Genomic DNA, 17,693 nt, shown 5'->3' on the forward strand with positions numbered 1-17,693 from the left:
CTACATATATGGATGGGATGTATGGGCCATTTACTACAATGGTCCACATCTCATAGTCTTGGGCTTGGATGAATATTCTCATCCTAGCCTTCCAGTATGAGTAGTCGGATCCATTAAAGAAAGGGGGTCTTTGGGTGGACTGACCCTCAATGTGGGAAGATCCAAATGGGGTTGTCATTTTGATCTTTTAACTCTTGGGTGGAAGAGTTTAGGCTCTGATACCACTTGTTGCCCAGATAAACAACCCAAGAGGGGGGGTGAATTGGGTTTTAAAATAATTTGAATCATTAAAACGATGTGGTTGACTAATTAAAAACTATTGCAAGTTATTTAATTAATGCTAAGTGCTGTGAGTGATGTGAGGGAAAGAAGAAGAGAGACAATCCAACACAAACACAAGGTTTTATAGTGGTTCGGAGCTAACCCTTGCTCCTACGTCCACTCCCCAAGTCTCACTTGGGAATTCACTATAACCCCCTTGGATTACAGCCGGTTGTTTTCCAAGCTCACAACCAAACTTGTTGTTTTACGAGCTCACAACGAACTCGGTCGGTTTTCCCAGGCTCACCGACTAGAACCGCCCCGATTGTTTTCCCGGGATCACAATCAAACCCTTACACACGTTGGTTTTAACTCGGCTCACCAACCAACCTCAATCCCCTTGATTCAATCTCCGATTGAACCAAGTAAATACAAGTTGTAGAAAGAAAACAGAAAATGAGCTTCTCAAAAAGCAGATGAAAACAATATGAACAATAAATGAAGTTAAGAAGCCTCAAACGCTTTTAGATTGGAGATGAGGAATGGCTTCTTAAACTTCTGGTCTCCTCTTGAAAGAGTAGTCGACTTGAATGCAGGAGAAGGAGACTTTAATTGCTGGGAAGATGTAGTTGGAAGCAGTAAATGCAGATCTTCCTCTTTTTCGTTGAAGAGCACGTTGCAGAGCTTGAATGCTTGATTAGTTGGAGTGGAATGGTTGTTCTCTGCCTTGCTACAGTCCTCTGTGGCTATTTAAGCCAACCCCCACGGAAACTAGCCGTTAGAGTGCTTTTTCTGCCCGTTCTGAACACTCTGCGCAGCCTGACAATATGACCGTTGGTAGGTTGGAGTCGACTCGCGCGATCAGGAGTCGACTCGGCTGTAGCGGGAGTCGACTCAAGCTTTTCCGGAGTCGACTCAGCAACTGTTCCAAATTTGAATTAAAGTTGCCTTCACGACTGGGAGTCGACTCGTCTTGACCTGGAGTCGACTCGTCAACTTCTGGAGCTGACTTGGCAATTTTGGAGTCGGCTCATCCACTGAAGTCCGTGGATCCAATTTTGAATTTTGTCCACTCGAGTCGACTCGAATCTCAGAGCCCGAACTCCCGATCCTCTGTCTTTTGGCTCGTCCAGTCTTGGAGTCGACTCGAACTTCCTTGGAGTCGACTCGGCTCTCAGTTTCCGAAAGATGGTCTTCTGCCTTTTGACGTGAAGCTGTCTTGGAGTCGACTCGAGCTGTCTGGGAGTCGACTCGAATCTCAGAGGCAGTAACTTGGTTTTCTGTCTGTCTTGGGGTCGCGGTGTCTTGGAGTCGACTCGCGTATTGCGGGAGTCGACTCGAATCTCAGAGTCCATAAAATGCTCTCTGACTTTTTCTTTGTGTACCGCTGAGAGTCGACTCTTGCTTTCTCTGGAGTCGACTTGCCACCTATCGGAGTCGACTCGCGTTCCACTGGAGTCGACTCGCGTTCCACTGGAGTCGACTCGAATCTCAGACCCGAAAACTGTTCTCTGACTTTTCTGCCTGTGACTGCTTGGAGTCGACTCTTACTTCCTTGGAGTCGACTCGGTGAACATCGGAGTCGACTCGCGCACTTCGGGAGTCGACTCGCTGACAGGTTCTGAGTTGAAGCTTTCTGTCCTTCTGTCTGTTCTCAGTCGGAGTCGACTCGTACTTATCTGGAGTCGACTCGAGCTCGTGCCAGTGAACTTGATACGCTTGGAGTCGTCTCGTGATACTCGGGAGTCGACTCGAGTCTCAGACATTGGTTCAAACAGACTCCTTAACTTATCCAAAAATTATGAACCAAGTCTTGGGACACTTAGACAGGATTTTCACTGAAACACTCAATTGAATTCATTAGTAATCAAAAGATATACTCAAATGCTTTGAGCTCATCAAAATCAAATGGGGTTTTAATCAATCACTCCACAGTTTGTCAACTTGTCCATCGTGTGGTTAACATTTATTTCCTTGGATCATAAAACTTTTGATTGCAAGCCCTAGATCTCTCGGTACCAAGCATGTCCAGATATATTCGAACACACGTTGTTCAAATGAGTAAATTTTATTTATATTTTTTAAAAATAAAAAAGGTTAATTAAGAAATATTTTTATTTGATTGCATATACTGAATGTTTAGACCCCCCCCCCCCCCCTCCCCCCCCCAAAAAAAAAAGAAAAAAGGAAAAAGAAAAAGAAAAAAAGCATATACTGAATGTTAAAAGAAATCAAGAGACCTTAATTCAACATGAAATAGAAGAAATTTTATAAATCTTATTTCCTACATTCCATCCATGAAACAGAGACTCGGACTCGCTTGCTTCTTCAACAATTAAAGTAAATTTCGATTCAAACTAATGCATCAGCAACCCCATTCACAAACCGGTTCACAGAGCACACTCTAACCGACTCAATTCGAGCCGCTGCGATTCCCGTCCACGAACCGCTTGATGACCCGCATTAACTCGTTGGCCGGCTCGGACCACGGGTCGATGGTGAAGAACCCGTGCTGCTGCCCCTCGAACTCCGCCAACTTCACCGGCTTTCCCCCCTCCTTGAGCCTGTTCGCGTACTCGGCGGTCCGGTCCCTCAGAAGATCCCGCTCCCCGACCACCACCAGCATCGGTTCGAACTCGACCGGCTGCAGTTCCGGGCTCTCCGGCCCGAACGGGTTCACCACCGGGTGGTCCGTCGTCGCGCCCCGCGGCAGCGAGAGCCTCCAGTACCGGTCGTTCAGCTCCAGGTTCAAGAACGCGTCCTTGGGGCACTCCGCTTCGGATGTCGTCCGCCGGGTCCCGCCGAAGAACGGCATCAAGAGAACAAACCCGCGGATCCGGACCGGCTCCAGCTCGGCCCGCCCGGCGGCCGAGCCGAACCGGACGGCCAGGTGGTGAGCGATGTTCCCCCCGGCGGAGTCGCCGGAGATGAACACCCGGCCGAAGTCGGCCGCCTCGGCGAGCCAGGGGTCGGGGTAGGGAGAGGAGGCCTGGCGGCTGAGCCACTTCACGGCGGCGGCGCCGTCGTCGATGGCGGCGGGGAGGCGGTGCTCGGGGGCGAGGCGGTAGTCGGGGGCGACGACGACGGCGCGGAGCTCGGCGGCTAGGCGGAGGCAGTAGTTCTGGCAGTTGGGCCAGGTCCGGGAGCCGATGCAGAAGCCGCCGCCGTGGAAGTAGTAGAAGACGGGGAATTTGGGGCCGTCGGAGGGGAGGCGGTGGCGAGGCTTGTAGAGGCGGAGGTGGAGGTCGTGGGCGGCGTCGAACTGGGCGTCCTTCCAGTCCACGGAGCCATCGTCGTGGACGGGAACGGGGAAGCTGGGGTTGGTGGAGCGGACAACGGATCCGTCGCTCAAGACGCGGAGGACGCCGCGGCACTCCTCGACCTCGTAGGCGGCGGAGGAGGAAGACATGGCGTTGGAGATTGAGAATTTGGGATTTTTGGGGCGATGTATATAGAAATGGAAAGGGATGGCGAGTGGGTGGGGGTTGGCGTTTGCGTAGGATTTTAGTGTATAACGTCACCTGCCGCTCATTCTTGTCAATTTGATTTGGGTTATTTGCTTTTGGCAACTAGGAACTAATGGGATCGTCCGGCTAACAATAATTGAATGAGGACGAGAGGAAATGCAGCTAAATTTTGTTTTGTGCCAAAGCTATGCTACAGGACCCAATACTATAATTAATGTACTTTTCTTGCATACATTGTCATGGATTAAGGTGGTTTCTACTCTGCCAGACTCCTGCAGTATTCTTGTATGATGAGAAAATATATTCTACACCGCATGCATCATATAGTATATTAATTTTGTACCATAATATGCTGCCTAAAAAGAAGAATAGCAAAGATCTATAAGCCCTTGGAATGCATATAAGGCTTCTTGGGACTCTTGGAATGCACAATATTTGATATAAGTTCCAAGTCAACTTTGGTCGCTCTTTTTGATCTGCAAAAATACATAATTTTCATCAAATTTTGTCCTTTTATGAAAAATTCTGCCTGGCGGATAAACAGCAAATTCATTTTGGTATTAACCTATGACATTACTCCCACTGATTCATTTATGAATTAGAAACCATCCATTGTGTTCTTAATAGTTTCCAAAGAATGCAGGAAACTAATTCCTTAACACTCAAATAACAGCAAAGTATATATTATGATACTGAACACTATATGGTGCATCGTATTATCGGATTTTCAATGTGCCGCATCATATTCCGCATAATGAACAGAATATAATGTGCTATATCTGCTTTAGGGCAAAACAGAAGCTCATTGCTATAATCTGGGATAAATATAAATGCTAGGATGCATTAATATATCATATGCCACACAATGAACAGAGTAGGTCCAATTTAAGTCAAAACTCCTCTATGGGGAGGGAGCTTGCATCGTAATAGATCAATGAAGCTGGAGAAACATCTCCGTATCGCATCATACAAGGAGATATTTGAGCGTACCAATGGACCAATACACAAGAGGGATGATCTTAGGTAGAGTAAAGCATCGTGGAAACCAATTCAATATAAGCCAAAACTCCGCCATAGAGGACAAGCTCACATCCCAAATAAACTTCGAAGCTAAAAAAACATCTCCATATTAGACCATAGGTGGAGATAGTTAAGCATGCTGATGGACCAATGCCCAAAAGGGCTGCTCTTAGGTAGGGCAATGCAATGCACCATGAAAATCAGCCCAATCTAAGCCAAAACTCCACCATAAAGAACGAGCACATATCCTAAATAAACTCTGAAGCTGAAGAAATTTCTCTATATCGAACCATACGTAGCGAGATATTCGAGAATGCTGTTGGATATTAAATATGTCCTATTGTGCATTAACTGTGTATCATGGTGTATTCACTATGTACCATGGTAAATTAACTTATGGTATGATTAACAGAAAATTAGAGATATTTTCAACTTTTAAAAGCTCACATGAACTTACAATTTCACACCATCTTAAAAATTTGTTGTGCATATCATGTCTAAAATCAACTTCTTACAAAACAACTCACTCCATAATATTTACTCGATGACCTCATTATAAGTCTTTCTATAGTGCCTATGCTTCCCTCATCGCCCACATATGATAGATCGTGATGACTCCACCTACGATGGTCTTCTCTTCTCTCTAGGCTTGCTTAGACGAGTCTTTGTAATAGAAAGTAGAATATGAATCTTGTCTGAGGCACTTTGGGCTCCTCAATATCAAGAATTGGATTAATGGCTTCGCATATGCTGCTTTGTACATTTTAACTTAGAAATGGTTATCGGTGAAGTGGTGAATTGATCTACAAGCCTTCTCAATGCATACACATGCATGATTACATGGATGCGGAAGATTTGCCATTCGCTACAAGAGTAGGTGCCTTCTTGGAGGTCAACATTTTTGGAGGTCAACCTTGCATGAGTAGTTCATATCTTTGCATCATAAATCATGATGTTTACTGTAAACATGGACAACCTTTTATTTCTCTTGTGAATTTCTTAGGATTGGGGCAAAGATGAGTTTGGATACTGTAACCTTGATTCTATCATTCATGCATTAATTGCATCATTTAAAGCCTGATATGTTTAACCATCTAAGGTACAGAAAAATACTGAGCCTCCAAGATCCAACTGTTAAAGCACTTTGCCATACTAGATGTCATGACCTCCCAACATGGACCTGCAAATATTGCATTTGCCCAATACTTCAGCTCGCATTCATAAGAAATTTTTTTGATCCTAGGGCATCCGCTATAAGTTTCCTAATTAGCTTCTAGAAAATATTCAGCTTTAGAGTATATGCAACGGCATTTAATAAATTAAGCTGCCTCTTCCTCTAAGCTGCATGATAATGGACAAGCACCTGCATGGACAATTATTAAAGCATCACATAAGAGGCCAAAAATATCATAATGTGCACATATATTTTAAATTTGTAGTTAAACTTTTGAAAAATTATGCTGCAAACCCAATTTTTGAAGTTTTCTTTCACTTGATGGATACAATATAAGTGGTAACTACCAGAAAAATACTTCGACACTACTTTGAAAAGTCTCCAGCGTCTATCCATCATAATCATGAACTACTGACTATGATAGTCACCGCAAGTATCTATTGCTCTTTTCAAAATCTGTCAGAACTACTCCCAATTATCATCAATCTCCATATCAACAACAGTATGCTATGGAGAACATTTCATCATTTGCATATTTGCAAGCGGAGCCAAATAGTACTCCTCTTTTCTTATGCTATATAAATGTTTGATCCATGAAAATCAGAGGTTTGCATCCTTTTATGAAACCCTTAATTGAAGTATGAAATAAAATTAACTGGCAGGTGAATTGACCTTCATTGGTTCATACTCCGCTATGCTGTCGAGGTTGATCTAAAGAATAGCATCGCAATACTAGCATATCTGATTATAAGGTTGATCTGTGACCATAAACCTTTTTCATAGCCACCCTCTTCCCATGCCAAAGATGATATGGTAATTCCACACCATATTCTTGATGCATATCATTTACCATATCAATTGGCCTACACAATGGTATATCTGGAATTTTTTTTTTAACAATGTTAGAAACCCAATGCTTGGAAGCATTAGGACGAGACCAAACTTGCAATCCTCCTCCACATATATGCTCATTGTTTATTGTTTTAATTGCAAAAATTTCTTGATTCCCAAGTCGAGAAACATGAATACAACATCCACATTATTTATATGCACATTCCATGGTCACATGTTGAAGATCATTATTCACGAACACAAAATTTCCAAAATTTGTGATGCAGAAGTTGCAAATTAAGTCACGAAAAGTTTTCACATCCTTGAACTCCTAACTGACACCCTCTATAGAGCTCTTCCAAGCATCAAAGTGTTTCTTCGACTTGGTTCTTCTTTAATTGTGGCTCTTATTTCTTTGACAACTTGACCAAAATTATTTGAGCTATCAAAGGAGGCGAGCTATTCTATAGAGCATTTTTGCAACGGCATATATTCTCAATATTCTACAATAGCCCACAATAAGAAGATAATTTTCTAACATATAAGCAAAAATAAAAGCACTTTTGCACTTGAAATAGATTGCATATATGTAGTTTATAATTAGTAATTATAGGTAGCTGCTAGATATAGACAACAAGACTAATTCAAATGTAGAATAGCAAAACAAAGGAGTACAAAGAATTTGTATATTACCTTATATCGATTACTACATTAGTGTCTTTACTAAGCTTGCAGAATGGATGACAACCATCTCAATTATTACGTACAATATTTAACTTAGCATGCATTTCATGCACACTCCTAACATCTTTATCAGCCATGAGTGTAATAAGCATGCTAGAATTGTTTGGAATGTAGAATTCTATATGTATCATTGCAAGAGATAGATGTTTCCACCCCTTCGCTATTTTATTATAAATATGATCAAGAATTATGTCGTGTAAGATGAAAATGTTATGGCTTCACTACCATAAGAGCACATAGCAATGAAAGCTAGGCTATTTATGTCCTTCGAAGACATGACCATTTGAATGTTAGATGAGACCGTATGAAGAGTAAGGATAGATTTTTTTTGTAGGGATTTCTCTTTCCAAAGAATGAAGAGGTGACGGAAAGAGATTCTACAATTTATTTTAATAATAGATGGAAGGAGAATGATGAAATAGTAAAGGAAGGACTCTTCTTTAGAGACTGTTTTTAGAGATTGATGGAATAAGCAGAAGGATTTTTTTGAGCTCTTCTTTCAACGAAGGAGATAGTCAAATAGGGAAGATATGATTTGGGTGAAATGTGTCCATGGTGCATGGTACTTATTTTGCATGTATACTCTTCATTTCTTTTTCTTGCATATGTGCCCACACCATCTACACCATCAAGAAATTCGTAGTTTAAAATTAAAAATGACTAAAATATCCTTAATAGATAGATATGCAAAAAGAAACATTTATAAAGGTATATATGCGAATAATACTTTGCAAAGGTATTCATGCAAAAAATTTTAATTTTACTTTTTTCAATTTCAATCTGTTTTAACACTCGGATTTATCTAGTGCCTGCTCCTCAATATTTTTCATAAATATATTGCTCAAGGAAAAGATCGATTCAACAATTAATAACAAAAATAGTTATGAAATTTCTTTCACTAATCATGAGATTATTTTACTTTATTCTTCTTTAGTTATACCAACCACTATATCTTATTTCATCGAAATATAGTTTATAATATTTAATGTTATAGATGCATATATGAGGACATATATTAGAATATAGAAAGGATTAGAATCACTTAAAAGCACATAATAGATTAAAATAATCAATCTTCCTTACTACTGCCATGCTCATAGGTGGAAGAATAATATCAATCATCCCCAAGCAAAATCATTGAAGGATATCGAACCCTTCAAACCTATTAACAACTTTTGGTCTATGTGGTAGAAGGCAACCTCTTACGTTGTGTACCTTAAGCCACTTTTTTTGGAACTTCAATTTTCTAGAAGAAGAGAAGATATAGTGTATGGGGCTCATCTTGTCACAGTAATTTTAAATCAGCCATCAGTCTACACAGGAATTTTTTTTCAACTCTAAAAGACAAACATTGCAAATCTCATACAGTAAAAGATAAATATTGCAAATCTCTCACAATACTTTTTTTAAATATTTCATAAAGCTAAAAGCAGGATCTGACTATCTTTATGTAAAAAAGAATATAATGAAGGGTTGTCTATGGTGGAGAAGGGAGTTAAGAAAATTGTTTTGATTCCAAACGAAAAAATAAAATAGTGGGTCGAAAGAGACTGAAAAATTTCTCAAAAGAGATAGAGATATTAGTTTCCAGTGAAATCTCTTAACCTGTTATCAACTTTAAAAATAACAAGATACTTTCAAAATTTTAATTAATTTTTAATTTAAATAAATATAATTTTGGCTAATTACGTTAGATAAATCGCCATGTTAAAGGTATTCATATAAAAATAGTATTTTGTAAGGGCATGCACGTAAATATAAACTTAGAGGGCATTCATGAAAATTTCAATAATCAAGGATTTTTTTTGCGTGTATACGCTTCTAGATATATGAAATTGTATTAATATGCTTCAAAATTGCTATTTGCATGTATATCCTTATAAACGTTTCTTTTTGCATGTTTACCTGCTAAGAGTATTTTCGTCATTTTAATTTTCAACTGCTAACTTCTTAACGACATTAGATGGCATGGATAGATATGTAAAAAAAAAAAGAGGTGTACATACAAAACAAGTATTTGATGAGGATGTATATACAAATATCAATTTGAGAAGAATATTCATATAAATTTCAATATTTAGAAGGATATATATGTGTTGCTGGTGGTCCAAACCGAGAACGATTGGCACAGCGGTGTGAACGGGATTCCGTCTGAGCTGCCTTGGTTGATGTTGATTGTGCTCCACCCTCCACCGGGAAACCTGCAAGCAAGCCTCGCACCACCACTGGGGTAGTGGGGGCCCTCCGACGATCAAGTCAGAGGAGATTGGAGGAGGAGGAGAGATGATAATAGCAAGCAAGAGAGTGCTCTGGAAGATATTGCTTACCCCCCCTTCTCCCCCCAGCCGCATATATCCCTGGCTGGGGGGTCTCTCAGGGGGGTTTGTCATCGTGGGGCGCGATGGAGTGGCCACTGACATGGCCGTTACAGGGCGTCGTGGAGCAGCGCTGGGTACGGCCATGACAGGGCGTAGTGGAGTTCCGCTTTGTACGGCTGATACAGGAGATCGTGGAACAGCATCGGATACAGCCGTTGCAGGGAGTAGTGGAGCAGGAGGCCTCGGCGTGCCTCTGGGAAGCAGCCTGTCGTTATCAAGAGATCTCCGACTCGGGGTCGGAGTGCTGGATCAGGGGGCAGCCGACTCGGGGTCGGGCTGCGGTGCTGAGGATATCCGACTTGGGGTCGGATTGCTAGATTAAGGGGCAGCCGACTCGGGGTCGGGCTGCGAAGCCGAAGATATCCGACTCGGGGCCGGACTGCTGGATCGAAGGGCAGCCGACTCGAGGTCGGGCTGTGGAGCCGAAGATGTCCGACTCGGGGTCGGATTGCTGGATCAAAGGACAGTCGTAGTCTTCATGGGCGCGCGTGCCGGTCACGTGGAGCATGGCGGCTTAGTTCCCCCGTAACAATATGTAAAAACAAAATTATGTTTAACAAATAGTGTTAGCGACGGTAAATTACTGTATAGGGTATATATTGTTACACCACAGTCCACGGATGGACCGCAAGTTAAATAGCGCTAAGTTTTTTGGCATTAAACTTTATCGAAACAAAGCCAGTTGAAAACTTTTACTTGCATGGGAAACAAAGTATTCTGGATAGCTCGAACAGCCAGCTCAAAGGCTCCTCTATGCATTTAATCGGTGCCGTCACCAAATCACCTTATCATGCTGATTAGACGGGATCAGATGGCATCCTCTCATACAATCTTCTAAGTTCATCATTTGTTTTGGCTCTAGCATATATCCAAAATTCACATACGACATTACTGCTTCATTGCTGCTTATATAATCACCTTGATAAGCTGCTTTTAGTGTCCGTACCATTAAGGATGTCAGTTAAGCAATTGCCACCATCATTTGCTGTAATGTCATATTAAAAGGTCTCAGTTCAAGACTCCTCGTTCACCTTGATTCAAATCTAGGCATACTCAATTACAATTATCATGCTTCAGAGTTTGCGAACCGGAGGTCATGTCATTGTCGCATATCAATAAAAAACTATTCCTACAAGCATGCTAAGCATCTCAATATGATATCATAAATATACAACAAAATAAATTTAAATAATATTATTCAAACTTTATTTTAAATAGCTAACTCAAAATTTAAATACATCACAATTCTAACAATATTTTAAAATATTGCATCAACTTAATTAAACCCTAGTCTAAGATAATCTTTACCAAAAATTCTGCTAGTCACTCTTCCATATCAAACCCCTAGATTAAGCTAATTCTCTGAATCTGTAAAAATAGTAGATTATAGAATAATGAGCAAAACAACCCAATAAGTCATGAACACTTTAGCTATATAAATCAAGTAATAAAATAATTACTAATATGCTGAAAATAAGCATACAACATATATCAATTTATAACCAAATCTAAATACGATCTAATTATTTCAAATTTCAAATTTCATTCATAAATCATTTTTTTTTCAAAATATCCAGTTTATCTCAATAGCTATGAGCTATAACTACATTAAAGTGTAACCGCATAATCCCCAATGGCAATGTATCAAAATACCAATATATAACTTTCACTAGTAAGATATCGAAGTGCCAATATACAACTCTCACTAGCAGGGTATCGAAATGTCAACGTACAACCCACGCTGGCAGGGTATCAAAAAATAGTCTGGCTAGGAGTCCAAATTCATTTTGAACAAAACTCTTTTTCTCAAAAGCATGTTCACTATTCTAAATTATAAGATATATAAAGTCATGCGGTATCAAAATCAATCGAGCACAGTCAATACATTTGATCAAGAATCATACAATATTTCAGAAAAGACATAAAAATAAAATATTATGCATCAAGTTTATAAATTAAGAATAATGCAATTCAGAAAATATTTATAATTTATCGATAAATCTGAAAAAAGAATTAAATTACTTACCTTGCGAGCGCAATCCAATATCAATATCCAATTAATTTCAAAAATATTTATCAGAGAATAAAAATTTTTTATTATAATTATTTTAAAAATAAAATCCTCAATTCCAACCCTCTATAGGGCTGAGCAAGTAGGCTGGCTGGCACCTCGGTCAATCTGATTAAAAATAAAATTTATCTAACTATAGTCAGACTAGGGTATAGATGGTTTAATGAAAATCAGAATGACCAAATCTAACAATGTTCGGTAAAGGCCAGGGTAGGGGATGGCACGCCACCCAACTACCTTGGATCGGAACTCTTCACGAGAGTTGATCCAAAAATCACTAAGAGGCATTCTTACCAGGTCCAACAACCCTAGAGAGAGAAATGAGAGAGAGAAGATGGGAAAGAGAGAAAAGAGAGAAAGAAAGAACAAATGTTCTCTCTCCAACCAAAGAAGAGAGAGAGAAAAGGTGGCTTTGGACAGTGCTTGAACTTAGGGGACCTACAGTGGCCAGTGGTTGGCGACAACTGGCACGGGCAATACTAAGACCCTGTTTGGGGGAGCTGTTAGTAGTAGAGTTTTGGAAGTAGAGCTGTCTGAAGCAGAGCGTTTATAAAAAGTTGTTTGCTGTTTGATAACTACATTTCTAAAGTGCTGTGGCACTTTAACATGTATTTGTGTGACAAAATGACCATAAAGGACATTACCAGTATTATACAATAGAGCATAATAAAATATAATACGTATTAATACATAAATATATGATATAATATAATATTAATGTAATGTAATATAATATTATTATAATATAGTACTATAACATTATGTAATATAGAATAATAATTTAATATAATATTAAATTATTTAACATAACATATCAATGTATTATGATATAATGTAATATAATATTATATTTATAGTATAATACAATAATAAATATAAAAAATATTATAATTATTAGTGTAAATTAATTTTTCATCCTTCTAATGACCATTTATCTCTCTAATAAATTTTCTAACTAGGTGATAAAATTGGTTAAATAATTACCAATATTTTTATTTATTTATTTATTTATTTAGATCAGATTATTTGCCACTCACTCATTATTTTTCTTTTTATTTATTTTATTTAGTTATTTATTTATTATTTTATTTCATTGAAATATAGAAGGGTCGCCGGCCATGGGTGGTGGCCGGCATGGTGGCTACCACCGTGGGCAGCCACGAGCTCCCAAAACAAAAAAAAGAAAAAAAAAAAGAAAAGGAAGAAGAACAGAGGCAGCGGCGTTGAGAGGAAGAAGAAGATAGAGAGGGAGAGGGAGAGGATGGGTGAGAAAGGAAGAGGTGGGATGAGGATTTTGGGGAAAAAAGTGAGATTTAAATGAGGGTATGTTGGTCCAAAAAACAGCTTTCCGATAAATCTGAAAACAGCATTTTCGGAAAGCTCCAAATTGGAGCTTCTCCCCAAAAGCTGTTTTCAGCTTCCCGCAAAAGCTGAAACAGATTTCTGAAAATTTTACCAAACACCATTTTTTATCTAAAAGTACTTTTGGAGGGCCAAAAAGCTCCCCAAACAGGGCCTAAATCAGTATAAAAACAAGGGTGTCAACCCTTAAACTGTGGAAACCAAGCATTCTGGAGCTAACAACGAGCGTTGGTGGAAAATAACAGCCATAAAAGGAAAAGAAGGGCTAAACTTCCAAAAACAAGGCTTTGCCTTTCTCAATCATAATCTGGTGATCACCAGTGAGAATCGAGGCTCCAAGGAGTATGGAAGAAAGAGAAGAAGTGTCCATCAAAGATTGCCAGTTTCTTACATACCTTCTGGCGACAATTGGCAGCAACATCAATGTTGGTAGTTGTCGGCGTTCGAAGAAAAAAATCAAAGAGAAACTTTAATAGTGAGCTTCGATCAAGGTTGAAACATCTAGAGGCTCGGTCGCGACCGTAACCTGGCCTAGAGTTGAATTCTGTTTAATTGAGGTTGAAACCTCCTTTTCCTTCTTGCACGTGCAAGCACATGCATCCAAATTTTTTACTGTTGGGCCAAACCTTCTAAGCCGGTCAAGTGGACCGGCCCAGTTTGCTGGTTTTACAATATTTCACCAAACATAGCCCTCCGACCACTTCTAGGGCATTTTTTGTGAGGAAAATCAAGACATTGATTTGCTAGCCAAAGTGAAACATCTTGCTTTGGGTTTATGGTTCTATGGTAATCCTAGAAAACACAATCAGTCAACATGATTGAAACGTTTCAACATAGCTATTTACTTCGAAAATATACATGCATGTCTGCATATATGTGTGCATATGTTACATCCATTTATGTACCAAATCTAAGTGGATGTACACATATAGAATATAATTGTATTGCTTTAGATAATTAGGTAAGGTCGGATGAGATACGAGCCAGGTCAAATGCAGGATAGATCAAAAATATGTCAACCTAACACCGTCCTATTTATAAAACAGGTGAAAAATCCAAACAAATAATTCCAGCCGACTTGCAGCAGGTGAATCAAGTTAACGAGTTAAAGCATTACCATATATATTTTTTATATGCAAATTACATGTCAAAATTTTGACTCTATATTTTTGGAGCTCGTATAATATCCAGATCCATCCACATTCAAAGGTATTAACTCTTCATGTTTTATGGCCAAATTTTCTATCACATTCTTAAGTTTTGAGTTTCAGTGATGATTACATTTAATATGAACTATATTTCTGCAATGTGTGGAATGAATTTCTGCAATTTAGAGAGGCTCCACCTCACAGCATGTTATCATTTTAGACATGATAACAAAAGGAAATAATGAGTATTATCATTTTGAAATTTCTTTGCTAACAGATATGGAATAATTAATCAACATTCCCTCGAATATTAAGTGCATCTTTGGTTGCAAATACATCCACGGAAATGGAAACGGAAAACTTTTCGTTGAAAGAGTTCTGTAGCAATCAAGTTACAAACTTTCCACATTCATCATTTTTTTTCTTTGAAACAAATAGAAAACTAGACATTTTAAAAAATTAAAATTTTCAAGTAATTTTCTGTGCAACCAAATATATTCTATAATCACTACTCTGCCACTCTTAGATTTATACAGTTGTACCTAATATATCATTTTATCCAAATCCTAGTTAAAAAAAGATACCATTCAGCCGTATCCTACAAATAATATTTAGGGGAATTTAATGGAAGGTTAGAATTTCAGGTAGTGCAAAACGCATTTGGGATGAGATAAACTTACAAGAGGGCAAGACTAGGCGGCCTACCGCACCTATCACATACTTGCAAGTAATACTGAAAAAAATGCATGAAGAAAAGATTGAAAAGAGGAGAAAAGAAATATTACCATCACTAATATATTTGCTACCTAGCTTCAGACTCAAACATACAATTACCAACACAACTCAGGCACATAACATAATATTTCTCAATTCTCCAAAGCGTATTTGAGAATTCTTCAATGAGTAATGCTTTTCCAAATTCGGGAGCATATCCTGTCTTAGAAGCCACATCCCTTCTATGAGCACATCATAGAAGGCTTGGAGTCTTGCTTGAGATTCATGTGGCATGTTTATGAGTCTTCTATGAAAATGAAGAAATTATATTTTAATTCCATGGATCTTGCCATAAGTCAGAATGCAAAAACTAACATTATGATTGGTTAGCATGCAACAACAGATGGATGATGATTATGTTTGCTGTTAGGTTCAAGCTGCACAATCTGCCAATAAGAGCAGAGAAATAGGTGTTCATATATTCATTGATTCAGTCAGTGGAAATTTTTATTTATCATAAAGCTACCAAGATATCTAGTCAGAAAGCTGTTTCAGGAGATTGTGAAGCCCTTATTATTCCTGCAAGCATCGCTCCCATGGCGCATTTTGACCATCTTCACAGCTTTATTTTATTTTATTCAAATAGAAAAGCTTTCTGTAACACTCGTTCTGAACAGGGATGTGTAAGAAATAGACATATGACATCAAATGCAGACATGAAGAGGAATCAGCTTCCCTGGATTCATGATATTGTTGGGATCTAACGCAGCTTTTATTCTTTTCATAGTCCTCAATGCCCCAATGCCAAGCTCTTCTTCAAGGTACTGAAAGGAATAAAATGAGTATATGGCATCAGAAAAATCTCGTGCACCAAAGGGGAAAGAAAGCAAGAAAATCTAGAAATCTTATGCATGAGAGGGTTTAAAGCAGAATTCAGACTTTTCTATAAGTTAAATCAACTGATAAGCTGGACCCAAAAAACTTGAACATGATTGGTACTTGAGATTCTATCCTGACCTAAATGTTGTGATGCAATGTATACTAGCCCAATGATAAATTTAAACATATGCTTATAGAATTAATGACAGCCACCTCTCAGATCTGAGAACACATAATAATTTGGTACAGAAAGTTGACATATACATTTGTGAAAAATATAACTAGAATCATTTATACTACAGTCATAAATCCATAAGAAAAGCATAAAGCAAGTTTTCTCCTGTCATTTCCACAAATGCTAGCAATGTGCCTTCATGGATGTGGGTCTCCCAAGGCGAGGGTGAGGGTTAAAGGAACATGTTTTAAGTTAACAAATATTTTCAGCATCCAAAAATCAAACACATACAAAAATCAAAACATATTGGCTGTAATATCTCAGCCAGCAAGCATAGTGGTAGTGGCATTAATAGATCACTGTAGTTGTAAAGGCCCGCATGTGGTTGGGCCGGCCTCCAAGCAAGGCGGCCCAACACATGAGAAAGGAGGGAGGGAGACTCCCGATTGGCTCCCTCCCCTGTTTTCAAACCCTTCTCCCCTCCTTTCGAATCCATCGGAGGGGAGGTTATAAAGTGATAAAACCATACCAAATCAGGGAGATTTCCTCCCTTTCTTTTCCTAGGGCATCAACCGAGGGCCCTTCCACACACACAAAAAAAAAAAAAAGAGAAGGGAGATTGGGTTCTACCTTGCCGCGGGAGGGATCGGAGCTTTCGCCGTCGAGCCGGTCGGGAGGAGCTCGCCGAAGGCAAGGTGAGCACCTTCTCCTTCTTCTCCTTCGTCTTTGGCTATTATTTCCTTGGGGATGTGGCCGGGAAGCCGCCGGGCAGATGGGGAAAGCCGAGCCTCTGTTCAGCCTTCTCCCCTTCCGTTCCGGCCGGCCGTCGCCGGGCGTGGCACCACCATGGGGCGTCGCCGGGTGTGGCACCGCCGGCACCGCCACAGGCCGACGACCAGGGGGCGTCGCCGGCCGTGGGCCACCTGCTGCCGAACCCCCCTTCTCCCCTTTCCGTCGGGAAGAAGGAAGAAGAGAGAAAGAGAGAGGGTCTTTCCACTCCCTTTCTCTTATTATATTTTCCTCTTATTATATTATTTGTTGTTGGATTCTCTCCTTACACTTGGATCTAGGGAGATCATGGCTTTGAGGACTCTAGATAGTCTTGGGATGCTAGATTTTAGAGGACCCTTTAGAGGATTAAACAAGAGTCCTAGATCATCATATATCTTTGATAAATTTTAATGATAACTTGGTTCTGTAGGGAAACAATCTATTAGACGAGAGGACGCTGAGCAGAGTCCTGCGCATTCCGGTTCATAGATCGCCATGAGGGCGGATGATTAGTTGTCTGAGTTTTCAATAAAGGGTAAGAATCCTTGTACGCCAATCCTACATGATAAAAATATTTTCGCATTATATATGTTTGATATGCTATGATCCAGACAAAGCAAAACAGTTTTATATTTAATTATATTTTGATCGTGATGGCTTGTGATTGGTATTATGATGGATGCATGTATGTGTATAAC

At 39.5% G+C, this 17,693-nt stretch overlaps 2 protein-coding genes across 3 annotated transcripts in view; both read right to left on the reverse strand.

Annotated features, from left to right (window-relative positions):
* Nucleotides 1–2,518: 2,518 nt before the first annotated feature.
* On the reverse strand, nt 2,519–3,790 carry LOC103722585 (probable carboxylesterase 15). The gene has a single exon (XM_008813189.3). It carries the CDS (start codon nt 3,668–3,670, stop codon nt 2,675–2,677), a length of 996 nt encoding a protein of 331 aa, XP_008811411.2. The 5' UTR covers nt 3,671–3,790; the 3' UTR covers nt 2,519–2,674.
* An 11,833-nt stretch (nt 3,791–15,623) lies between these two features.
* LOC103722587 (D-lactate dehydrogenase [cytochrome], mitochondrial) overlaps nt 15,624–17,693 on the reverse strand; it is a 94,003-nt gene continuing 91,933 nt past the window's right edge. For both annotated transcript variants that reach the window (XM_039117740.1, XM_039117739.1), the window contains exon 18: nt 15,624–15,994. In XM_039117740.1, the coding sequence (XP_038973668.1) occupies nt 15,875–15,994 (120 nt within the window). In that variant the 3' untranslated portion in view covers nt 15,624–15,874. The remainder of the gene's footprint in view (nt 15,995–17,693) is intronic.

This window comes from Phoenix dactylifera, unplaced genomic scaffold (genome assembly GCF_009389715.1).
Source record: "Phoenix dactylifera cultivar Barhee BC4 unplaced genomic scaffold, palm_55x_up_171113_PBpolish2nd_filt_p 000268F, whole genome shotgun sequence".
Lineage (NCBI taxonomy): Eukaryota > Viridiplantae > Streptophyta > Magnoliopsida > Arecales > Arecaceae > Phoenix > Phoenix dactylifera.